This window comes from Falco rusticolus, chromosome 3, assembly GCF_015220075.1.
Source record: "Falco rusticolus isolate bFalRus1 chromosome 3, bFalRus1.pri, whole genome shotgun sequence".
Lineage (NCBI taxonomy): Eukaryota > Metazoa > Chordata > Aves > Falconiformes > Falconidae > Falco > Falco rusticolus.
Window position 1 is genome coordinate 46646465 of NC_051189.1, and position 27001 is coordinate 46673465.

Sequence of the window (27001 nt, forward strand, 5' to 3'; positions counted from 1 at the left end):
CTGGTCTGGCTTTGTGTAACCCGGGCGTTTTTGTCATGTTTGTTTTCTACTGAGTTTACGACGACACCGCGTAGTGTCAAAGCGGTTACGTAACGCCCACGGTAACTTTATATAACTGTTTTGACGGAAATATTTAGGTATCTGCGCCTCCTCCTCCCTTCCCCCTACCCAGCCCGCCCTCAGGGCAGGACAACCCTCCTCTGGCCGCTAAGCTGCCGCTCGCGGCGCCGTCTTACTTCGGTCAAACAGTTTCTTTCCCCGGTGCCTCACCGAAACCGACAAATAACCCCCGCGCCACCCGCACCCCGGCCCGGCGGCGGCGGCGGCTCGGCGGCTGGCGGCGCTGCGGAGGCTTTGCGCTGTGCGGCGGCGCCCCCTGCCGGGCGGAGGGAGCCGCGCCCGCCACCGGCCTGTCCGTCACTGCCGCTCCGCCCCGCTCCGCCCCGTTCGGCCAATCGGCGCCCGCCGCTCCCCGCTCAAATGCTCCCCCCGCCGCCCGCCTTGGCGTGCCGCGGGCTCCCGTGCGCGGCGAGGTACCGGCGGTGGCGGCGCGGCGGGCGCGCTCCCCCCGCTGCCCGCCCGCCCGCGGGGCCGCCCCTGCGCCCAGGGGCCGCGCCCGGCCGGCGGGGCCGCGGAGGTGCCCTGTCTGAGCCGCCCTCGGCGCGCTGAGGCGGGGGGCGCCGGCCTGGGCCCCGTGCCTGGGACTCTGACGCCGGGGGGGCGTTGAGCCTTGCGGGGGTGGGGTGGCAGGCGGTGGGTGAGAGCAGTGCCAGCCGTGGCAGCTAGTGTGCGTTCACCTGAACGTTTCTTACTATAACCCTATAAAAAAAAAATATATATATGTACTATAAAAGCAGCTGTTTTTTTTTAAGGTTCTGTCAGGCTCCCAAACTTAACTTGGTGGACTGTATTTACTTCAAAAGTGCACGTTTATATGCACACTACCCTGATGGCTTGTTTTGCTCTCTGTTTTTTTGCCTGTTCTGTGGGAAAATGAAGTGCCTTTTTTCTTTTAAACAAATTCCTTTGTACAGAGCAATGGATGATGAGGGGAGAAGCTGTGTTTCTGCAGAAGTATCTGATATGTTGGAATCGGTCTCTTTTCTGAATGTAGAGGGTAAACCTTCACCCATGGAGTCAACAGTATTGCCTAATGCAGAGGAGCAGCAGGTGTGGATTGGTTTTGCAATGCATCTTCTGATAATGCGTGCTTTTTTTTTTAATTCTGGCAAATATTGTTTTAGTAAGAACTGCTGCATTCCCCTGCCCCAAAGATGTGTTTGATTCTTCTACTTCTCACTGATTACAAATAGATCATAGCCAGTAGCAAATGCACATGGTCAGTGCTCCGTGATGTGTTGTGCTGTTTTTGAGAAGGAAGTAAAGGATGTCAGTAACAGCACTTTGAATGTAATGCGACTGTACCATTCTTTTTAGTAAGCTAAAAAAGCGTATTGGTCCTTGTTGAAAGCTTGCTAGGTGTTTGGAAATGAAAAACCTATAATGCTGTACTGCAGTACACTTTTGAAGATAGTATAGTCATCTCTGTTGTTTTGGAATGGTAGGTTTTCTGATTTGAATTCTCTCCGGTGACTTGATTTTTGTATGATTAGTGGAGTGCTGTGGCACAGTCTAGTAAACCCATCTGCTGAATGAGCAAGTTGCCAAAGTAGGGACTTGGAAGCTCTGTGAGAAAGGAAGGAATGCTGGGATTCCCTCTAAAAATCTCTTTGTTATTGTTACTTCACCTGCATGGGGAGACCTTGGTATAATGGGATGGGATGGAAAAGCCCACCTTACAGAAACTGAGAACTGTCTCATAGTTTTGAGGACTATGAGGGGCTAGTGCCTGGATGGTGGGTAATGAAGCAGTCTCTTGAGGCTAAGAATATGTCAATCTATTAACTGAATGTGCTCCATGCAAAATGGAAGTGCAGTACTATGGAGCAGCTGTTAAAAAATGCATCTTGAATTCAATACAAAGGGAGACCAGAAGGTGGAAGCAGTGCAGTTCATGCTTCTGATAGCATACTCTTTTTAAATCAAAATACTGTCTTTGTCATAAAAGAACGCTAATGAGGGGGAATAAAAAAGGGTTACTTAAGAACACTAGGAAGTAAACAAGCAAATGAAGGCTTGGGGTCTCAACTTGACAAGGAAGGAGAAACTGAGGCAGTAAGGTAAAACAGGAAATACTGCATCAGATGTATGCTGATATGACTTGGGGGTGTTTTGTTCTAAAAATGGCCACTATAACGGTCTTTTTTTTTTTTTTAATGAATAGGAGTATCAACCTTTGAAGGTCTTCTTGAGAGTGAGGCCCTTTTCTATAACAGAGCTTGAAAACCATGAATCTCAGGTTAGTTGTAGAATTAAGTAGTAAGTTCTTCTCCCGCAAAGAACACCTTATGAAAGTAACGTACTACTTCCAAACAGAATTACTGGGCATATGGATAAAGGTGATTAGAAAAGTAATCAGTTTTTACTAATTTTGCATGGTAAAGACTTACACACCTGTAGCTCTGCAAAATTCCACTGGGTAAACTGTTTGAAAGTTGGTGTCACTCTTGACTCTGCACAGTGTTTAAGAAACAAAGGAACTTCATGGAAGAGAGTATGCAATTCTAGCAGCAAGTGAGGTATCTGACCCTTGAGTTTCTTTGGAATGCCTGAGTAGTCTGCTACCTTGTCCCTGTGACTTGCTGTTCATCCTGTCAAATTTTTCTACAGTTTACACTGTCAGATTCAGATGCCTCAGTATTTTACATGCATACATGTGCACATTCATTCAGAAATACTCTTGCTCCTACTGGGGGATGATGCTGATGCAAAGTATCAAGGAATGCAAACACTGATGCAAAGAATTAATTTAGCTGTCTTTGAAGGGCAAGGTTTCTGCAGCATCTCCCTCAGCCCTTGTCTTTGGAAGGCCTCACAGACTCTGGTAGACCTCTTATTCCTGACCTGTTTGGAGAGGGATTTAATATTAGTTCTGATTTGCTTTTTAAAAATGAGTTATTGCATTTAATCTGCTGCAGTTGGAACCTTTGTATTTTTTTCACTCGCTGTATTTTTCCCCTCTCCCCCCAACTTCCATTTACCTTTCCGTAGGCAGTTCTTGTTGAGTACTATGCACTGCCACAGTGCTTCCAGATTGGTATCATTCAGCAACCTGAGCTGGCTGTAAGGGTAAACTGATTTACAAAATCAAATTATTGTAAAAGTTATCTATCTCATTCCTCTTTGGAGTGGGAAATTTCTGGCTACCTGACCATTAGTCAAACTACTTGTTCTGAAAAGCAGGGAGGCAGAAAAAATATAAGTGTTGAAGTTTGTACTAGATTTTTTTTAAAGCTTTTGTCTTAACCTTGATCTTCCACCATACTAGCTGTGTCACTTGCTTTGCGTGGTATGAAGGCTTTTCCTCGGCCTCCAAAAACTATGAATGTTTGAAAGGTCTTCAATGTATTCAGTGTTTTCTACTCTTAACTATCACCTGAATCTGTGAGGAAGATGCTTGGTAACAAATGGAAAAAAAACCAAAACCCACTCAACCACCCAGCCCCCCCTAAAAGACACCAACCAACAAACCCTTCCCGTCTCTATAATCAATGAGAGATCAACTTAATTTTTAGGTCCTTTTTCTATCCCTGTCATGCATAATTTTCAGGAAAGTATCTTTGTTCCAAATACATACAAGAAAACAAAAACTTAAAACCCAAGCCCTTTTTCTTATAGCTGTAGATTGATGCTCTACGCAGAGACAATCAGCAGGTTAACTGATCTGTTGTTGCTCATAGAGGTAATGATATACGCCAGTAAAGCTTAAGACCTCTGGATGAAATTCTGTATGCGCGATACAAATGCCAAGTGATTCTCTGGAGCCACCCGCTGGAGAGCGGGAAGTTGTGTTCTTTGGATATAAATGTTATGTACAGTGCCAGAAATAGTCCAACTCCTGCCAGCTTACCTGTGGGGTTAGCTGGGGGAGACAACGAGAATGACACGTTACCAGCTGGATTCCAGCTCTGCAGATCTGACTACCTCGAGGCCTCTCTGTACTCAAGAGCATTTATGAGGCCAGCGGAAGCTGATGGCACATGCTGCAGGTACTGCATTCCTCTGTAGCTCTCTAGAATTTAGTACATCTGACCTGCATACCTGTTCCTGGTAATCTGGGAGGAATATGTGGGTTTGAAGCCTGGCACAGCAAGCAAGCGGTTGGTTTAAGTTCAGTATGCAGCTTCTTAAAGCTTCTATACCAGTTGATAAACAGACCTGTTAATTGAGACTCCTAGGAAGAGCAGTACTTCCTATGTACATGCTACACATGGATTATTAGTTTTACTGGCCCTGGCTAGCCTCTAAACATAAATGTCAGATTTAGTTACAATCAGTCCTTGCAACTGGTGCTTCAAGACACTTAAGCTATACGGGTAGTTCAGTTTGTATTGTTGGTAACCTGTCTGGTCTAAAATAACTCTTTTGTCAATTTTCCTGTGATACTGCATTCTATATCTATCTAATTAGTGAGTGCTAGGTAATTGTATCTCATCTTTAATAAATTGAGAAATAGCAATCAAATTATTTGAAACTAATTCAGTTTCCTTCATTACTGGTAACGCTGTCTATCGGTCAAAGGATAATGCTTCAGACCTATTTTACTTCGTTTGTGCTGGTCACAGCTTGTTTCACACTGAAAATGATTGAAGTGGGAAATCAGTAGATTTCTATATAGTTTTGTTTTCATAGCTAGGTTTGTGCAAGCCACCATCACAAAATACCAGGGTTTAAAAGTATTTAAAAAAATGCTGGAAAAATCCTAGAAAAACCTTATACCTTTTAGAAAACTCCAGACAACTGCCTTAACTTTGTCTATGCACTGGCTTTCATATGGAATGGGTATCTCTGTAGTTGTTACATACCTTGAGAGATTATATGTAAATTTTGCAACTCTTTGTAGCTCTGGTAAATAGATAAAAACACTAGGGGTTTTTTTGTTTGTTCTGGTTGTTGTTTTTTTCCCCCCCTCCAGATAGCTTTCTTCATGAATAATGTTATGTGGTGGTTTGGTTTACCTTGTCTTGTTTTTTTTAAGGGTTGTGTAGCTATTGAAGATGCCCAGACAGTAATTCTTAATGCGCCCCAAGAGTCTTCTGCAACAAAAAACAGTGAAAAAGGGATTGGTCATCCTGTACACAGGTTCACCTTTTCTCAGGTAGGCAAATATTTATTTTCCTAATTTTTAGATATAGTTTGTTTTTTTCCCCACTGTTATGATAAAAAATGAATTTTCTACTATACCACGCAATGTGATTTTTCTTCTTTTGAATTAAGTGTGGTGGTACATGCCTTAAAAAAAGAAAAAGCTTGCTTATTATTTACTGTTAGACTGTCAAGAAAGCTGTATTACAATGGAGGTGCCTATTAGATGAGACTAGGAGTCTTCTGTGGCAGCTCTGTGTTCTTTGATTAGATGCTATAGAAGCTTCTTGTAGGCACAGACTTACTGTGGTTGTGCTGTTCCTGCAGATGCCCTCATCTGGGGAGTGTTACAGGAAACCACATGTTTAAAGGGACTTATGTAAGCATGTATTTAGGAACATTTATTTTGAAAGAATAGCAGCCTAACTGCTTAAACTTTTTATACTGAAAGTAAATTTCATAACTCTGTTACATACTGCAAGAAATGCTGTTCTCACAGTATCAAAAGATAGAGAGCTCCAGGCACTGAATCGTTTAGCCCATTGTAATGCTGATCTTCTTGCCAGTTGTGGGTGACTGGTGAGGAGGGAGTTGTGCATCACCAGCAGAGCTCTTGAAAGTATCTACTAAACAGTATGTGCTCAGTAGCATTCTCAGCAGTTTATTTTAGGAGTAGGAAAATATTACAAAATAAGTGCAAGCCTGAGTGCCTCTCAGAATTAAGCAGGCGGCCTGTGAGAACCCAACGGAAAATGTTGAACCAGAAGGGGTTCAGTCAAGACACAAAACTAAGCTGGTATCTCCTAGTCAGCTTGCTCTGAAAAACTAGTCACTATTAATCAATGCTTAATATTTTGATATATTAAACCTCTTTGTGCCATTTATCACTCCTTTTTTTTCTTTTTATTTTTTTAACCCCCTTCTCCAAGGTCTTTGGACCAGAAACTACTCAGAGTGAATTTTTTGAAGGCTCAATGAAAGAGATGGTAAGAGCGTACGTTAATGGTGTGAGTGGACTGGTGTTTACTTATGGGGTGACAAATGCAGGCAAGACATTCACTATCCAAGGTATAAAATGTTTGTTAAAAAGCATATATAACAACCAAGTCAAAATCCAATGAGAAGTTTATATGAATGTCCACATTTTATCTTTCGTTATTTTCAAGGGACTTCAAAAGATTCTGGTATTTTACCTCGCTCACTTGATGTGATTTTTAACCACATAAGGGGGAGACATTACCTGAAGATGGACTTCAAACCGTATTTAAGTAATGATGTTAAGAAACTAGAAGATGCACAAGTTAAGCAAGAAGAAGCCATAAAAAACGCTATTCTTGCGTCACTGAAAGAGGTCAGTGACAAGATACTTCCTTGTTACTGAATGAAACTTCTTCAAAGCTTCCTGTCTAACAGACTAATAAAATCTGTTTCACTGTTGATTCTTTAGATTTAGATAAGCCTACAGTATGAATACTTGGTGAACCTTGGCATAATAAGGCAACTGGCTGTCTTTGGAGCTCAGGGTAAACTAGAAGAACTTTCTGTAGCAGGCAGTGCGCAGTTCAAACAAAAAAACCACTGCAAAGACAAAGCCTGGATCTTTATAGAGGAGCAGTTCTGGTGCTGTGGTAACACTAGCCCTTGAAAAGTCTCTGAGAACTGACCTGTCAAAAGCCTGCTTGTTAAGTGAATCTTATTTTGGATCAAGTTCCTAGGCTGGATCTCAGGGCACTTGTTCAGACTCCAATACTAGCTTAGCAGAGAGGATGGCAGTGTAGTAGCAGGGGCAGCAAAGAAGGCAGAAGAGTCCCTTGTGGCAGAAGGCAGTCTTAGGGCATATTGAAAAGTTTTTAAACTGTGATTTATGTAACTTCATAAAGAAACTGTTATGATACAGCAAGTGAAGTGAGATGCCACAAAATTAATTTTGTGAAAGGATTACAGCTTGCTTTAGAGAATTGTATGTATTGTTAACTCTGGTCTCTAAAGATTGTATGTAAAATACAGGAGTCTTTACTGTGGCAACCTCCTGTTCTCATTATCTAGTTATTTCTCTTTCCAGTATAAGAAATAGGTCTAACCAGAAAATGGACACCCTTTTGTGGGTGACTGTTCTAGGCTTCTAAGCCAAGCTGCAAATTGTGACAAGGTGTCTGGCTTCTTCCTCTTGTTCAGAACATTTTTAACCCAAACTGTGATTCTGTACATTTAATCCCAAAAGGCAGTAGGCTCAGCTGATTGTCATTCAAAGCAACTCTGAATTCTGCGAAGTGTAGAAGTAATGATTGGCTAGGTTTTCTTTTTTCTGTGGCCTTTAATACTAGTGTTAAAGTACTCCAGTTAGCTCTGAAAGAATATCTTTCTATGAATCAAATTCATATGTAAAGTTCCGGTCTACATTCTGTTGCTTAATTTAAATTTTGCAAACCAAACTTTGTTTAGTCTGAGTCTGGTTAACTTTTGAGGAAAGATCTCAGGTGAAAAATCTAAAAGGTGCTAAAGATTGCGTATTTATTTTGAGTGTCTCAGAAGCTCAGTCACACTGTATGTGTGTGCATGTGCAGGGGGTGGGGGTTTTAAAGAAAAATTGAGATTACCAGGAGGATAGTAGGTAAATATTTTTACAAACTTTATGGAACGTACAAGCTTGCAAGAAGGAAAACACAAGACCTCAAGGCCTAGAACAGGAGGTCAAATATCTTATTTTGAAGATAAGTCTATACTTTACAAATATTCCTTTCTGTTAAATCACAGTCTGATTTTTAGTTACTGAATGTTGCAGTAGGTGATCTAGATGCTGATGCACCACAGTGAAAAGCAAGCAAGACTTCACCACCAGCAAGGAAATGTGAAAAATGCACCTAGAAACTAATACGTGACAAGACCTTGCTTATGTGTTACAATGCTTCTATAGTGATAGCTCAGCTATCCCCAGCACTGAAGCTGTGCTTCTTGATAGCCTGTGAATGAATAGCATCACTGTTTGGATGCTCACTCAAGCTTGTAATCTGAGAGCAGATACGGTTTGGTGGGCTTGGTTTTAGTTTATGTGGATTTTTGTAGGCCCTTTTCCCAGGCTCAGTTTGTGTCATACAGAAAGAGCTTGCTGTTCCTTTCGTTTTCTGTTTAAACTGCTCAGAGTTTTTACTGACTTCTGTATGCAGTACTGCTGCAAAAATGCTTGCTTGGAGTGGTTAACACCCACTCTTTCCTTCCCCCTACTAGTTCCATTCATGGGATTAAATACTGGTTTTTACTGGATTAAAAGCTTCTTTACTTGCATTCCTGTTACCACCTGTCCTTGTATTTGCTATTAAATGTCAGCTTCTGTTGCTGGCAAACAATGTCAGTTCCTGTTCCCACTTGTTTTCAAGCAGTCATCTTCATGTTCTTTTCTGAAGATGGTTTGAAGAACGGTATAGCAGCACAGCTAGCGATTCACTCACAGCTAACACTTAGTTTTTTGAAATACCTTTACAAAAACTTATCACATGCACAAGTACTGTTTCATTGAGGTTTTTTTTTACATTCCATTACAGTTTTGACATGCATGGATGTATAATGCATGTCAGTCCCATACCTTGCTTTAGAATTCTGCTCTATACTTCACAAACAGAATGAGCAGAATCCTTGCTTGTGGCTATACTTGTAACTACTCAAGAACATAAATGTATAGACAGTGCAGTCTTTGAAAAACAGTCACTTATAAATGACAATGAAATCCTATGCTTTTTAAGATGAAAGATCTGAAAGTATGGCTTCAGACTTTTCTGTTTGTAAAACATTTTGGTTTGGATGTAGCAGGTGAGTAACAGAGGCATTGGTAGACAATCCATAATGAACTTAGCACTGCATTCAAATAGCTGGAACATTAAACTACTTTGAATCTGTTCCCCTTTCCTCTTTAGGATGACCCTCTATTGGGATTGGAGTTTGGGAAATCAGGGTGAATGTCCTAATGAACATTTGTATTGGTGTATAAAATGTGGGGAGGGAGGTGTGTGTGGTTGGAATCTCTAAACAGTGGAAGCTTCTACTTTGTTACACTAGTTTTCCTAGGGGTAATTTGAAGCCTATGCTTTGACAAGTCCTGGCATTTGTGGTTTTTTTTGATCTAAAGAAATTTGGCAAATGTGTGTACTTAAACTGTGCTCTTATCCGTACAGGATTTTTAATGGCCTTTTAATTTGGTGTGAAATAAACCAACATAGACTGTTAGTTTATCAGGTCTTTAAGTCCTTTATGAAGTTATTGTTACACTCTGTCTGAGGCCTTAAAGTAAATTTGACTCATACTCTCACAGATCTGGCACAAGCCTGTGATTTGCAAAAGTAATTTAGGAATCTCTGCTGCTTTAGTGTCACCGTTGCCCACCACCCTGCCATCTCTCCCTGAAAGAAACTTACTTCTCCAGTTCTTTTGGTTGACTGAAGTACTACTCAGATTTGTCCAGTAGTTCATAAAGGCATTCTGTGCATTTGCAGTCTGACAGAGGACCTTCTTTTGTAGAGTAAGTCTCCTAAGTTAGCAACAATTTGCCTTCAGAACAGGTTGCTGGGAGTAGCAGAGTGTGATAATTCTTATGAAGGAAAGAGCATTTATTGATTTTAGTTCAGTATTGTTAAAAACATTTCATTTGCAGCCAGAGGAAGAGTAGCTTAATGCTTAATACTACTACAATATTTAAATCTCAAATACTGGAGTTACTGTCAATTTTAGCTTCAATTCTTATTGTAGTCTGTTCATGTGGATGTAATGGTCTCTTATTTTTTCAAGGAGACAGAAAACCTCTCAAGTAATATAACAAATATGTGTGTGGAGTCGGATTCTTCCAACTGTACTTCGGAAAATCTTCCTTCTGATTCACTAGGTAAAATAAAGTGAATAGAAATTTGGGAATGTAAGTGGGTAACTGTTGGTGGATTAAAAACTCTTACTATACTACAAAGTGTGTATATATATAAAATTATATAACTTGTATATAGTTTTCAACCAAAGTTTAATGGCTCAGCTCTGGAGAAAGAGTATGTAAAAATATTTTGATAGCTTTGCTCCTTTTGGTGGAAAAGGGAGGCTTAGTTCTGCAAAGCTCATGTGTAGACTGCTGGAAGTTTGTGGTAGAGGGAGGCAATGGCTTAGAACTTGGGCACTGTCTGGTTGCAGGTGACTGCTGAGAAATTTGAATGTTTTTTGATAAATTCAGAAGTTAATCCAAGATACTGTACAACAGACACAAGCCTCCTCCTTTTAGAAGGCTTTGTATACTGTAAATAAAATTTATCAATGAGTTTGATTGAACTTTTTCTCTGTTCTGGGTTGGTAGAGAAGAACTTTGTTCCACTTGAGATATATAGGACTAATATACACCAAAGAACACAAGCATCTGTGTGGATTTCCTTTTGTGAAATTTACAATGAATATGTGTATGACCTATTAAATGTATTATCTACATCAAAAACTCCGAAGCGCAGAGTCTTAAGAATTTGTGAGGATCAAGGAGGAAATTCTTACATTAAAGGTAATAACAGTTGTATGACCTCAGCAGTTTCACAGAACTGCTTTGATAAGAAGTGTATGTAAAGGGTCTCTTTTCACAGACTTGAAGTGGATTAACGTTCAGAGCACTGAAGAAGCCCGCAAAATACTAAAAATAGGAAACAAGAACCGAAGCTTTGCTTGTACTAGAATGAACGAGCAATCAAGTAGGAGGTTTGTTCCTCTAATTATAAGCATACTCTGTTCCTTTTCTTTTAAGGAGAGGGAGGGGGGGGGAAGGGAGGAGAAAACTTTAGAATGTTTGAAATTAACTGCTTCAATAATAGTTCAAGACTTTCTGTGATTATTCTGGTTTTATTATGACATTCTTTCTGGAAAAAAGCTAGAAAAGGCCCTATGACTTCAACAGTAGCTGGACTTGGGTTGCTATTCATGGCATTGGACAAGCAAAAAGACCAAATCATATTCACTTTTGAGTGCCAACAGGGCTATACATCTTGGCAAATGCTAATGGTGCTGAGTGGGAATGGCTGTGCAAGGATGCTGAAGGAAAAGCTGGATAATTCTTCAGCACTGGCAGTATAATTCTTGGAAACATGGAGCCTGTCAGTAGGGGATGCAGGAAGGAGTGAGTCATGCAGTACCTTCAGTGCTGCTAGATTAGAGGACAGCAGTCTAGAAGATCTAACAGAGTTTACTTGGTATCCTAAGAATTAAGCTGCTAGCTCTGGAGAGGGATCAGGGAGGATCTGTCTTGGAGGGAGATGAAATAGAGGTGGTATACCTTCTGCGGAAAATGACATTAAAATCATGTAAGAAGGCCTCTTATGAATTCGTCCTTTAAGCGTGAAAGGGCCTTGTTGCATATTTAGTGAATATAGTGTTAAGCCTGCTTTTTCTCTAAAAAGTGGGAGTTAACGCTGTTCTGTATTGGCTGAAGACAGCTGCCATTAAGTTTCATGCTGACTTCTACTTAGCTTGTTTTCTAATTTGTTTTTGTTTGGGTTTGGATGTTTTGTTTGTGTGTGGTTTTGGTTTTGTTGGGTTTTTTTTGTTTTGTTTTGGTTTTTTTTTTTGAAACTTCATTCTTAAATTGTGGGTTGGTGCTGAGGAGTAAAGCACTGCTTTAAATATATACTAGAGAAGCTTCTTCTGTGCTTCCTGATTTACTGGATAAACTGGGGACAGGACATTTCTGGTTCTGGGATTTTCTCTTTTGTTTCAGACAGTGTGTTGACTGTACCTTTGTCTAAAATGGAATAACTGGATTTCCATGTGTTAAAAATTCAACCTTTCTAGAAAACAGAATAACTTCAAAACTGAACAAATCTGTATGTTGAAGTAGGCAAAACTACAGGACTATCGGACCTCAACTTATTCCCTTCCCCACCTATTTATTTCTAAGGAGTTAATTTTTCAGACTTACTGGGTTTAGATATTGCCTGAAGTTTGAGTAAGAAGTAGCTACCTGAGTACTCGTCTTATGATTAGTGAACTTAAGTGAACTGGCTTTTTTCTTTCCAAGATATCTTGTAGGCTTCATGTGATATTTTGCCCTTTGCTGTACTGAAAAAAATGGAAAGTCACAAAATACAACTTTTAGTGCTGTTTTTTGCTGCTGAATGAATGCATTGTAAAGGTAACTAATGTAAATTAGTGAATTAATTCTTGTTTTCTTCAGCATTAAACTTTCTGTACCTTAAACAGTCACTGAAGTAAAATTTGATTTTCCGAATTGTGGTTATTAAAAAGGACCTCTTTCCATTCCAGTCACAGTATATTTTCAATCAGGCTACTAAAGCTAACTGCTGATGAGCACCAGCCGCGTGTTCTTGGAGTTTCAGAGTAAGTGAATGCTTCAGCTCTTTGTCAGAATGTAAATATTTTAGAAAAGTTGATAAGGTGTAAGCATGCTAAACCAGTGAACTTTCTTTTAATAAGCAAACAAACCCTCTGAGAGCTGAGAAGAAAATCGCATCTCCACTGGCTGCATAAAACTGACTGGAAGCCCAGCAGGGACAGGCATAGAAGTGTTTCCCTGACTCTTTGGTTCTGTTAAAGTTTGGCTGAAGGAACCTGTTAAAACTCTCAGTAGTACATAAAATGAGGGAAATACACATATATTGATTGACATAACAGGGAGGTGGGGACAGAGAAATACGATGTAATACCACACTGTATGTTCTGGTGAGCAGAATTCAAATGGCTGGCTGATAGAAGCCAGTCTCTGACACTGGAGTGCAGCACCTGGTGCTGAAGATTCCAGGTGCAAGCTGTGCCAGTATATCTTTCTACTTTGGCATCAGGCTAGAGTTTATGGGTTGAATGTTTATTGCAGCACATTTGATGAGTTTCTGGAATGCAAATTCAAGTCTATCATCCAAAAAGAATGTAGATGACGACATGCTCTGGGACTGTTCTATGATGCAATCTACAGTAAGAGGGAGCAAAGCAATTTGCTTAAAAACTGTTCTAATCTAAAATGCTAATATAGGTGTACCCTGTGAGAGTAGTGCTAAGTCCTTACACCTTTCGGTTCTTTTGTAGTTTAGAGGAAGTGGCCTAATCTTTTGGCTTGAAGTCATTTAGATAGTTAAAAAAACCAAACAATAAAAAAGCTAACTGTTCATTTTAGCTTGATGTGGAAAAATGAGGACAGCTTGTAACAGTGTTTTAGTTCAGTCCTAGCTCCTGCTGTTTTCTCACTTGCCTCTGCTAAGCAGAGGTGGTAATGAATATATTTATCACTATAAGATCTGATATTAAGAGGTGTTCTGACAGTGAGGTATATGATCTAAGGAAAGATAATTTGAGGAGATTCCTTGCCATTCCCTGTCTTGGTGTAGTCCCCTGGTAAAGCTTGCAGCAGCGCAGCTGTTACCTGAATGACAGTTTGTATGTTGCTTAAGGAAGAAAAAAGCTCTTCATTGTGTAATGAAAAAGACAAAGATCATAAGGTCATAGCCTTTCACGCAGCTGAAACTTGTGCCTTAATATATATAGTATTAATATGTGCTTATTTCAGCTGTGTAAACAGCTATGATCTTACAAAGGTGTTAATTTATGTAACTGAACTATTACTCACTGATACATACAATTATTTATATAAAATATCTAACTTGCAGTGTTTCCTGTATTTCAAGGGCTTTTTTAAAGTGATGAAATTTCTTGGTTATCCAGGATAATTGCCTCTGACAGTAACCTATTGTACTGTGAGGGACAATTCAGTGGCCTGAGTTTAGTAGTACACAATTGCTACAGCTGAACAAAAACCTCTGAGGTGATCTATAGCCAAACAAAGACCTCTGAGGTGATCTGGGAAGGACCTCTGGCCCCTTATTTGCAATAGTGAACAAATGGCTTTGTATCCAAAAGAGGCAGAGTGCCGTGTAGTGAAGCATGCTACTGTCTTGCAGTCTTCTCGGTGCTGGAACTGTTGAAGGTGACTGTTAAACTGTTTCTGTAGTATAGTACTGCTATGTAAAACTGTTTCAGAAATTCCTCTTATCTTGTCTGGAAATACTTTAGGATTGCAACAAAGTTTGGGTTCCTAAACTGAATTCTTTGTGTAAAAATGCCTGCAGACTTTTGTATGAATGCTTATAAGCAGGTTTCTTTTGAATGCGCTAAATAGGCTGTATTAGAAGCAGCAATTTTGAATGTTCCAGTACCTTTATATACAATGGGAAGATAGGTAGTTTAGTGCATTTATCCCAAGTACCTTGCATAGTCTCCTGGACAAAATGTCAACATTAAAGTACAACTTATTCTGTGAAGGCTGAAATGAGTCACTCATTTACACTTCAGGCACATAAATAAAAAGACATGTTCTTTTTTTCATACTGTTTATGTTCTAATTTCATACTGTTTAGAAAAAAGTGTATATGTGTGTTCTGGATAATTCTTTCATGCAGGTTGTCTTTCTGTGACTTGGCTGGATCAGAGAGGTGCAATAAAACACAAGCCTTTGGAGACAGACTAAAAGAAGCAGGAAATATTAATAATTCTCTTCATATCCTTGGAAAATGCATTGCAGCATTGAAGCAAAATCAAAATCCAAAGTAAGTGATAAGTTTTAAACAACATGCCAACTTTTGGGTTGAAACCTAAGCATCCCTTTATGTTTCTACAAGGGGTTTGTGTGGTCTGAGGAAAATGGAACTCTACAAAATTCTTTATTACAGATGTCACTGGAATACCTGAAATGAACATTCTTTAAAACTGTTGTTTGTGGAAAATAAAAAAGGGCAACTAGCAGCCAACTGCCACACTTTTTTAGTGTGTGTGTGTATGAGCAATACACTCTGTGTACAGAGTTCCTGGTTTGTCCTCTTCCCTTCCACCTCCAAGTTATACAGGTGGATTCATCAGACAGCTGACATATGTCCTGTACTTAGCTTTTGACTTGTTCCAGTATCTGCTTTGTAACACTAGGAAACTGTGGTGCGGTACTACTTTTAAACAGTTTGGATTTTGGAAAACTCATGAGATCTAGGAAAGAACTTGCTCTTTGATGTGAAATAGCTTAGGCTTAAATATGAGCATCCTACTGGGTCTCTTTCCTGAAAGAGAGGAAGATTATTAAGCCAAGTTAAGTATCACAATTTTACAATTTTTTTGTTTCACAATTTTATTCCTTTCTCTGTGAGGACGAAGCCAAGCTATATTCCGTTCAGAGAGAGCAAATTGACTCGTCTGTTTCAGCCATTCTTTTGTGGAAAAGGCAAAGCTTGTATGATTGTAAACATTAATCAGCATGCTTCCACATATGGTGAAACACTACATGTAATGAAATTTTCAGCTTTAGCCAAACAGGTAAGAGCATACTCCTCTCCCTGCTGTTCTGCCCTTTGTCAGGTTGTATGAACTTGAGTGTGATTTGGACTTTTGACACATATTCTGCATGTGGCTTCCCTCTAAAAGGTTCCTAGTAGAGTTGCCCATCCTCAAACCTGCCTGTGGTAAGAAGTTAAGATAGCTGCAGCTGTCTGGTTTGGTTCAGTTCTACATGACTGAAATTCTGTGTAGTTGGGGCACTTTCAGATATGAGCAGTTATACCATATGTCTGAGCAAATGCAAGATTTTGAATCAAGCTTTTAATGAATTGTTTAACCTGTGTGTGGTTAAGCATCTGTTGCACAAGATGACAGCTCTTCAAAACTTTTTGGACAGAAAGTAGCAGCTGCTTTCTTATTTTGTAGTCTTAAATGAGATCCCTTGTGTCTGCATTGCTCCTATTTGGCTAAGTGCAAGTAATTAATAACAAATAAAAGGGAAGACTTTTTATTGGTAAGTTAGTGCTTGAAGGTAGTGTATTCTTCTCCTTTGAAGGCAAAACCCCTGCTGCTAAATCTACATGTTTTCATGCTTTTTCTGCTAGCTCTGCTTGTCAGCCCATTAAATTCAGGACTTGGGGTTGATGTGTTTGGTCTTCAGTTTATTCAGCTTCCTTGGAAGCTGCTGCTTGCAAAGGGTGGGATGGTGGGCTATGCTGTGTTTCATGGCAGAAATTAAGTCCTTTTCTAGCCTGGAACCATGGATTAGCTCTGACAGGTTTCAAGCCTGTAATGGCATTTCTAATATGATCTCAGAGAGCAAGATTTTTCTAATTCCCTTCAGCTGCAAATTTCATCCTAAGGTAAGTGTGCACTGCGGAGACAAGCTTCTTTGATACGTTGTCCTATGACATACATAAAATCTTTACATAACTACCATGAATTGCTGAATCCTGGTCACAGTATTTCAGGAAGGAACAAATGTTTTAGGGATTTTCTGCTTTTTACTAAAAACCCTTGTATTTTAGGAGGAGAGAAAACACTGTTCTAGACAAGCACACTAAGTTTGTTAGTGGATAGTATTTCCCATTTTCACTTTGTTAGAGTACTGAAGTCTTATATTTGTATTGATAAATGGTTTTGTCTGCTAAAAGGCATGTACAATTAATGATCACAAGAACATTAACAAAATTTTAATCTAAATACAACAATGCATTCATGCCACTTCTTCACAGTATTCTGATATCTGCAATATTGATGGCATTGATAAATCAATTTCCAGGTAATCCAGACAGTCCTACCCAAAAATGTTGGTTATTTTCCACCCAAGCTAGTTGGAGGCAATGGCAAACCTATCATCCACTTTGATGCTAGCACATCTATAGATGACTTTCCTGGCAGCGCTGAAACCTCTGCAGCAGAAGAGGAAGTGGACATCACCATTCTGAGTCATGAGGTAGATGTGAATCTACTCAAATTTGTACCCAAGAAAATCATTGCTACTAGTTCTAATATTAGAATCTTTACCATAAGAGATGTGCTGGAAGTTGTATCAAATGAGGACTGTAAGCTTCCGCTCAGTGTCGGGCAGACCTAGGCTTAAAGTGGTCTGGTTCTGAGGGAACAACTGTAGTTGTGGAAGGCTGCCTGTGGCTTTCTAGTTAGGTCAAGTGCTAAATTTGGAATTCAACTGATTCCTCAAGAAGAGTAGGGAAGCAGTATATGTGTTTAAAACAACATTTAGTTGATTGCTTTTTTGGGAATAGCAGGAACAAGTTAAGATGCAGCATTTTGAAAATGAAACTATACAATCTGATAGGAATAAACTTGTTTGTTATTATTAATAATAAACTGTAAGTAGGCTTTATGTTAAACAGTTGTACAAGTTAATATTTAAATGCTAAAACAGTAGTAAACTTATTGATAGCAGAAACCATCAAGATGGAGAAAGGTTCTTTTAAATGTGGATTTCCACTGCAGATACTTAACCCTTGGTGCAGTCCCCCTGCAAATTATAGGCTTATAGAAGTGCCCTGCAAATAGCTGGCTGTGTGAATACTTCATTTGACATGCATATTAATATGTATTTCTAGCTTGTTTTCTGAACTGAAATATGTTAAATCTAGGATCTCTTGAAAACTACAGAGAACCTGAAGGAGAAGCTAGTTGCAGAAAGGCAAAGTAAAATCCTTCTGGAGGTGAAGATACGTAGAGAAATGGCAGAAGCAATGTTTCGACAGCTGTTGGAGACAGAGGAAGCCTGGAGGCAAGTCATGTTGCAGTCGGCTTCAACTGGAAGAATTCCCCATATATAAATGTATACATTATATATATATACACACACATGTATATTCAAGGCGTGCATACTCTTGTTACTTAGAGAAGTTAAGGCTGGACAGTTTCAAAGCTTCTGATGAAAAGGGAAGGAAGAACGTTAAAGTAACTTGTACAGTTCAGCCTCTTCCCATGTACAATGAAAAAATAATGCTGCTTTTTGTTGACCTTTTCTGTTTAATTTGTAATTACTGGAGATTGTCCTGACTAGCTGTTAGTATTTAGCAGATGAAAAAGATTGTTACAGGTACCCTGCTGAGGCTTGTGATTGTTCCAAAACTTACACTTGGTCATGTTAATATGCATGCATGTGCTTAAGGTAGTTCTAATTGTATCTCTCTGAGCTCTCCTGAATTCTTGCTCCTGGATGATTTATGAACTGGTTGGTAGCTTACGGTGGCTGCCTGCACTGATGTTACTTACTTGGGGATTTTGTTTTTCAAGTGTCTATATTGCTGAAGCTGAACTCACTTCCTTGTAACTGTTCTCTTGAAATCAGTTTTCTGCTGTTTTAGTTGCTAACAGAAGCGAACCCCAAGTTAAATTTCCAGCTGAACACGCTATGGTTTAACACCTGCACTGACTTTAAAATTGTTTGGGTGCCTTTGGCCAAACACATGAAACAGCAGTGATGCTTCTCTGATGTTTTGTGTCACTGCTGGGAAATTTTTTTTAATTGTGACAGGAATAGTTTAATGTATTGAAATAAGGCAAAATGAATTTGGATTTTATTATCTTTAATGGAAAAAACCCCAAACCCAACCCGCCCAATGTGAAAGATACTCCCTGGAATTATGCCTCAAGTACCAGGTCTGATTGGGTGTAGTTGTATCTATTACTGGATGTTGGTGGATTTTTCTATAAAACTTTTGACAGATCTTAAGTATGTGTTCTTCTATAGGACTTTCTGTGGTATATGCCAAGTGCAGGTTATGCTTTGGTGCAAGTCTGTAGGTCTTAAGTTATGCCAGGAGAGGTTTAGATTGTATATTAGGAAAAGTTTCTTCACCAGAAGGGTGGTGAAGCATTGGAACAGGCTACCCGTGTGGGTGGCAGAATCACCATCCCTGGAAGCATTTCAAAAAGACATAGAGGCAGTGCTTAGTGACATGGTTTAGTGATGGACTTGGCAGTCATGGATTAGCAGTTAGACCTGATGATCTCAAAGGTCTTTTCCAACCTAAATGATTCTGTGATCATTGAGAATAAAAAGGAGAAAAATACTTCTTGATTTCTTAACTGTTTATGATTAGATATTTATCTTTGATATTGCTAATTGAACACATGTAGTCAAATTGTAATGGCTGCAATGCTAAGATACTAAATAAAACTAACGTGTTCTCCTCAGCAACCGCTTGGAAGATATGAAAGACAGTTATGAAGAAAAACTGGAGAGCAAATTTGAAATGTATAAAGAGGCCATTAAGAAACATGCATATGTGTGCGCAATGGAACAAATTGAAGACCACTATGTTTCCATAGAAGAATTTCTAGCTGAACAAGAGAAAGTTGAGGTAAGACTTGACTGCTGCTAAAAAAATGTGCTACCTTCTTAACTGTAAATTTTGCTTTTCCTTAACAGTCATTCAGGAATCCTAAATGCAACGCTGAATGGTCAAAATAACTAGCAGTTCAGCCTGGCTGTTCTGGTGTCCAATGCTAAACCAAGGATAGAGATGTCATTCTGTCTAATGCTACCTGTAGCGTATGCTTAAACATCCTGATGTTGAGGGCACACTTCAATTAAATCAGTCATCTTTATCTCTGTAGTGCAATAACTGGAACACCTAGAGTGATGGTGTATACAGCAGACTGGCTTTGTGGAGATCCTTGGGATTGTAGGCTATAAAATTGTTGTGGTTTAACCTGGCAGGCAGCTAAACACTATGCAGCTGCTTGCTCACTCCCCCACCCCAGTGGGATGGACAGAATTGGGGAAAAGCAAAATTTGTGGGTCAAGACAGACAGTTTAATAGCACAGAAAAGGAAGGGAAAATAATAACATAATTACAATATACAAAATAAGTGAATCACAGTGCAATTGCTCACCACACACTGACTGATGCCCAGCCAGTTCCTGGGCAGCAGCCAGTGGCTAGCTTCCCAGTTCATATATTAAGAATGACATCATATGGTATGGAATATCCCTTTGGCCAGTTCAGGTCAGGTGTTCTGGCTGTGTCCCCTCCCAGCTTGTGTGCCTCAGCCTACTTGCTGGTGGAGTGGTGTGAGAATCTGCGAAGTCCTTGACCTAGTGTAAACACAGCTTAGCAACAACTAAAACATCCATGTGTTATCAATATTATTTGCATTCTAATCCAAAACACAGCACCGTACCAGCTACCTGGAAGAAAATTAACTCTATCCCAGCTGAAACCAGGACAAGAGTAAAAAGCTAGCCTGAAAAGCTGGTGGGGAACTTAGTACAGGGTAGGTATTCTAAATATAATGGATCTCCCCTCTGAAGGTCTAGAGGGAGGACTGTGGGATAAGAAACTGTGATGAGAAATTAAACTTTATGCAGGGGAGAACTTAATCTCCTGAATGTACTTACACCTAGAACTGCTTAAAGTTGGCATCAGCAAGTTTTTATTCCTTTTGCAACTGAGCTGTTAGCTATGTGCAGCTGTTATCAGTCTTCACTTCTAGCCTCTGCATAGATGGCTCAGTGTATCCAGGCAACAGATGAGGCCTGTGGGTCTTTTCAGAAGGTCTGTAGTGGAAGAATAGAACTGTGGTGTATGCCAGAGGTGCTTTCTCCCTGCCCTCTCCTGTCCAGGAACCAACAAGTTGTCTCACTCCACTGGTAGTCAAGTTCCTTTCAAGACATGAGGGAAGTGGGTTTCTGTTGTTGATTCTGATACTTAAACATTTCTGCTTTTGCAGCTCTCCATTCAGGTGGTGATAAGTAACACTGTGTTGTGTAATGACCTCTGGCTTTCCAGCTCCTTAACACTTGTGTGTTTTCCCCGCTTAGGCTCTGTTTTTATGTTCACTTAACCCCTAGTATACACCATTTTGGGGTGGAGGAAAAGAGCGTTAATAGGGCTCTCTGTATTTATAGCTGCCTCTCACGCTGACCATGAGGGTGCATAAAGGAAGAATTAAAGAACCAGATGGCCTTGGTAGCAAGTCAGATGATAAACTGACCTAAGATATAAAATTCTTAATTGACAAAGGAGAGCACAACATGGAATCTGAGTAGGCAGCTTCAGAGAGCCAGAATTAGATGAATAACTTGCTTGATGGTGACATGTCTGATTTCTCACTCTGAAATACCACCCTAGCAATCTGATGGGTACTGAAAAAAGACTGAGGTTAAAATTCAGTTCTATAAAATATTTTCTTACTTATTGAGGAAGCTAACTGGCAACAGCGTTTAACACAGATGCACCAAAGTTTCCTTTCTGCCATATGGTTACTTGTACCTTGTATGTAACTTGTATGGTTACAGTTTGGAAATCTGCAGACTTGAAGAATTGACTCCTGTGTAAAGTAACTTATTCCTAGAAGGTCTTGCAATCAGAGTGTTATTCCTTACTGTAATTTCTCAACTATAACATCATAACTTCCACCTGTGAAATTATTTTTAAATCTGCGTATACATGTGTAATATAATTGAAGGATGTACAGTAGTGCATCAGGTTAAGCAGGAATTTAGACTAGTTCTACCATGTGCCTTTTTTTCAGGATAGAGAGAGAAGAATACTGCAATTGGAGAGGCAACTTGATGAACAGTCAGGGAGGCTGTTGGCTCTGGGAAGTCTGAATTCAGATAATGTACTGACTACTGAAAGTAACATGGAACTAGGTAGGAATCTAATCTTGGATATTCAAAGTTCAATTTATTTTTGGTATTGTATATAAACAAGAAAACTTTTCTTTTGACTACAGATCTTATGAACAAGATGAAGAGAGCCAATGAAGGACTGCAGAAACAATGCAAAGAGAAAGAAGAGGTAGCTCTTGCTTAGTATTTAACAAATGTGGGGGTAATGGTCCTAAACTCTGGCATGGTTCAATGTTTAAAGGTAGACATGTAGGCGAAAGGTCAACATGCTGTAGACAAAAGCATGAAGAATCCTGCATATAGGTATCAAGTCTACAAAAAAGCCCTTGTGTAATTGTAGATTATTCTTGTGAGAGATTGGCTGTGTTCTGGCTTTACTCTAGTTTGTAAAGGTACCTACTACTGTAACAAGTCACATTGTGAACACGATGCAAGTTGGAAGTGGGGAAGTATATAGCCTTGTACTGGAATTTGTTGCAAACATTTCTGCCATGGCCTCGGTGCTCTTCTTCCTGAAATGCTGCCTGCTTGTGCTCAAGGGAACGGTTATAGAACCTGGTAACAGTTTAGACCTAGAGCTAAAATAGTGCCTTAAACCAGTCCTTTCTGTAAGTTTTGAATTCCACTGTCCTTTTAAATGTAAGGAAAAGGTAATGTCTGTTCTTCAAACAAACAAGATCCTTGTGTTCTGAATAACATATAGAGGCAGAAATTATGAGCTTTAGGCTGTGTTATGGAAAACAAATTTTTAGGTATTGCATTTTTAATTTATACCTTGGATGAGCTTCTTGTAAGGCTACAGTTAGTTTCCCATGTTTAAAGGGTATGAGGAGGAGGGAAGAGAGAAGCCTTGCTCCTTTCATTAGAGACAAATAGGAGTAGGGGCTGGAGAAATAGTTCCAGCTGGTTCTAATAAACCATGTAAATAGAAAGTGAACTTAATCCCTTTCTGCTGAGAAAGTGTGCTCCAAAAATAACTTTTTCCTTACCAAGTTTAATGTCTCATGTTATGGCCCTGGCATTTGTTTTGTAATGCTGTTCTTGAGAGCTCTACATCATTTTCCATTTCCTATGTCAATTTCAAACTTTGAAAGTCTGGCTTTTATGCTTGATATGGGGATACAATATTGATTGTTTTGTGTGGCTAGGAAGTGTTAGAATGATGGGATTGCTGCCTGGCAATAACTGAAGTGAGAGCAGTTTAGAGCAGCTGATTCCATCAGTGCCTGTCTGCTGCTTTGCCTCACATCTGTTGATGTGTGAACAGTTCACTACTTTTTCCCTGCATTCCCTGCCCCTTCCTATTCAGCCATTAAATATGGACAAAGAGTGTGGGGGGTTTTAGCAACCTATATATTTTCCTTCCAACCTTGTAGAAGTAAATTAGTGATAGTTATAATGTTAATTTTGCTGGTTTAGAGTTTTTCTCTCTCAAGACTTAATCCATCAATATTCCCATCAGAAAGGTGAGGTTATCTGTTGTAACTGTGCTCCAATTCACTATGTGAATAGTGTCAATGAGACAAGAGCATTCTTTTAACTACCTTTACTGAAAAGGAGCAGACTGTTCCAGAAGTTGCTTAGTCTGTGCTGGTCTCTTGATTGACAGGTCTCTGTAAATGTAGTAGCTTCAGCACAATAGCACATGAATGCTCCACCATTTTATCACTAGCAATGAGAGGTTGGGACATTAGAGCTTGAGAGAAGCAGACTCCTTCATGGCTTTGATCTTGTTTGCACTGTTCAGTATTAATCGGAAATACCTACAGTATCTGAGTTCTAGTCATAAACAAAATTAATGTAAAACATGCTGTCTTGAACTTCAGTGTGTATGGGGTTTATTTTCAGCTTATAAAATCTCTGAAGTTTAAAATACAGAAATTAAATGAAATGCTGCTAGAAGCTACTGAAGGCTACAGAAAAATGGCAGAAGAGAACAGTGAACTGAAGCATACAGTCATGCTCAAGGTTTGTCAACAATTTAAAAGCAACTTTAATCTATTTGTATCTGTAGTTGGTACTGGCTATTTCTGCATCGTTGTATGTGTAAAAACACAGTTTAATCTTACTAAATTCTTTTGATGTTAGCATTTTCCTGAATTATGAGCTCAGAGCCCTTGCATTTCACCCCCTGACTTTGTCTTGTAAGACAAGAATAGTTTTTTAACTTACCCTGTTGACCAAGTCTATAACTTGTCAGCACAGAGTTAACCTGCTAATCTAAAGATGCCACCAATTACTGTCAAGCAAAGTAAATACTGCTCAGAACTCTAGTCACAAAGTGTTTTGTTGAGGGCAAGCAAGGTGTCAGTGCACAAATGTTAGTACGAGACTTAAGGATCTATGGTTTTAAAGCTATACTGATACTCCTGTAGAGGTGACCAAGCTAGATAAGAGATATGGGCAGGTAAACTATTTAATACTGAACTAGAAGTAAGCTTCCCTTCAAAAGCAGGGATTTAATAAAATTGACAGCATCTAACCTTAGATATCAACTAGATTAATGAAAATTTTAAACTGTTGACACTTTGCATCTATGCCTCACTTGTAATCTGCAAGTGAAGCAAGGCAGGTGTAAGACTGCTTAGTGATGTTTTACTTTGAACACTGAATTACCTTTCATGTGCTTCTTAGTCTAAGTCTGAAAATTATTCATCTTGAACCTTGTTTCTTAATTGGTTCTAAGACATAGGTAGGTGACTTTGTTAACCACAAGGATTAGAGAGCATCTTCTGCCCACTCAAAGCAGTCCTAGTTAGCGGACTTAGAACTATGGTAAGAGTTTTGATTTGGCCAGTTTTGCTTTCACTAATTACAGGTTAGGACAGGAAAACCTTCGCTAGTTGGTTCTTAGAACAACAGCAATTCTCTGCATAGTGTGCTTAAGCATTTAAGCATCAGCTTCTTAGTCAGACTTGGTCTCTAACTAATTCAATGGCCCCATAGTTTGCTGTCCTCTAAATTACATAAAAGTAATTCAGAAGAAGTGAGTACTGAATCACCGTTTGGCATAGTAATAACAAGATGTGTACTGTTGTAGTAAAATAGTCTGAAGCAGAAAATCAACGACATGAAAATGCCCTTGGAGTGTTCACATACCTAACGCAGCTTTATCCTCATAGGATCAGGAAATGAATAGTCTTCAGAACTGGGCTAAACGTGTTCTTGAGCTTGAAGAAACAGTGTCTTCCCTGCAAAAAGAACTTGATGAACAGAAAAAACATTTCTCTATAGAGGAGTCAAAACAAACCCAGAAGTTTGTTGGCTAACCTGAAATCCACAGCAGCAGCCACTGCTAGTACACCTCTTGGAAAAGGCTGGGGGAAGTATGAAGATGCTTCACCCTTTTCAAGAAAACAATTACTATTGGTTCATAAAGCAAAAGAATAATATTTGATTAAAGTATGCAATTACTGGGCTGCTTAATCAAACTGTTGGTAGCTTTTTCTCACTCTTAAATGCCATCTTCACTGTCATGTTAACTGAGAGCAAAATGTTTAATACAGAACTTCTTAAATTGAATCAGGGTTGAATATAGAGCCATGTTAAGTTTAAGTCTAAACTGGTGCTTTTACTGTTATAGTGTTGTGATTTGAGAAATAATATTTTTAATTCTTGAGTAAATGTATGGTCTTCTATATTGATGTGTGATTCATGCAGTGAGATGTTCCTCCTGCTGCTTGTTACCTTTTTAAATTGAGTATTTAATTTCATTGTTGATTCCTAGAAATCAGATGGCTTGTAAACTTAATATCAAGTAGATGAAATAGCTTGGTTCTTCAGTTAATATTTGGGCTTTGACCTGGAGACTGCCATCCTGGGATGAAAGAGCAAATTTCTGGAAGAGGCAACAAAATGAGGTCTTAGCTGAAAAATAGCATGCCAGATAATGGTTTTATAAAGGAACTTGTTTTAATATCAATTGGATTTCCACTAAGAATAATGCATTAAACTTTGAAAAATCTATTTATAATAAAATTTTTCTACTGCTAAACTAAGCTCTGACTGTTCATTTTATAAAACCAGTGAGAAACTGTGAAATCAAGATAAGGAAAGATCATAAATTTGGAGGCCAAATGATCATAGTGACTGGCATATGATGATTTTAAGTTGAAAGGATCATAACCCTCATTACATTACTTTTATCTAGTAACTCAAGGAAGGAAGATGAGAGCATGATAAAATTTGAAATCGCTTTCTTGGAGCAATTTCAGTGTGTGAGTTTTTTTCTGACTACTGTGAAGTACCGCGCCTATAACTGCTGGAGAATTGCTTTAGAACAAGGCAGAATCTGTAAGTAAATAGTTTTGATCGGTCCCTGTAACACTATTTCTCACGGCCGAAGGGGACCCAGTTCAGAGCAAGAACCTCACCCTCCCTGTGGAGACACTAGGTGGTGCAGCCTTCCTGTGTGACACAGAACAGCCCTTCTCTGGTGTGACTCTTGTCAGGTCTCCAGTTTTGGGTCTGTCTGTGGAAATGCAGTGGTAAGTAATCTCTCTAATATGTCTTTAATCGGGCTGGAGATGTAGCACTTGAGCCGTGCTGGTTCTCATATTTTGAACTGTTTCTGTTAAATATAGCTTATCCGGCTCTAGTAGTTCTTAAAGGCCTATAATCTCTCCCAGGTAGAATTTCTAAAATATTATTCTACTCCTACACAAACTATTCTAGCTATTAAAAATATTTTGGTGGAGTGATACAATACACCCAGTGTTGATCCCTTGAATAAGAAAGCTGTAAATGTACAAATTGATCTAACAGCAGCAATATTCAAACAGAAGTTAAAAAAATAAAATCATCAGAACAGGCTAATGCTGGAAACTTTCTATAATACCATTTCAACTGATTTAGTGCTATACCATGGCTTGTCTGTCACTTGCCTGAGAGTTTTATGTTGGCAAGTTTGTTACGCTAACTATAACCTCTAATTCCCTGAGCAACTGCTGTTTCCACATTCCCTCCTACTTCCCAGAGCACTTTGGCTGGCTACAGGAAATGGTTTGAAAGACAAGGTTACATTACCTTAAGCTATCATTTTTTTTTTAAAATGAAATGAAGCCTGTAGCGAAGTACTGACCAGTTTTTAACTGTAATACTTTCCAAAGAGTTTCAAGGGACTGTATTGCTATTACATTAAAGACTTTTGAGAAGCTGTTTTTAAGGACAGCTGAGGGCTGACTGCTTCTCTTCCTGCCCTCCAGACCAAAAAGCAACACTCAAAAGGATTCAGAAATGGCTGGTTTTGTCCTTTTCAGCTTCTCAAAGCTGAATGGGTATAAGGAAAGCAGAATCCATTAATCTTGTTAGTGGTGATGAACAGATGTTCACTCTGTTGAAACAGAAGCTACCACTCTAGATAGAACATCAGCCATCTGTTTTATCTCAAATTACTACCAT

General features: G+C 39.3%; 1 protein-coding gene across 1 annotated transcript; it reads left to right on the top strand.

Annotated features, from left to right (window-relative positions):
- The first annotated feature begins 889 nt into the window (after window positions 1-889).
- On the top strand, window positions 890-26966 carry LOC119144361 (kinesin-like protein KIF20A). Its single transcript, XM_037379631.1, is given in 21 exon segments — window positions 890-1170; window positions 2285-2359; window positions 5099-5218; window positions 6135-6273; window positions 6372-6556; window positions 6653-6765; window position 7011; window positions 9982-10075; window positions 10529-10723; window positions 10803-10914; window positions 12472-12546; window positions 14616-14762; window positions 15351-15516; window positions 16760-16933; window positions 17604-17743; window positions 19160-19325; window positions 21502-21622; window positions 21706-21770; window positions 23450-23569; window positions 24724-24851; window positions 24853-26966. Coding segments are annotated over 21 exon segments (2652 nt in total). The 5' UTR covers window positions 890-993; the 3' UTR covers window positions 24992-26966.
- The last annotated feature ends 35 nt before the right edge of the window (window positions 26967-27001 follow it).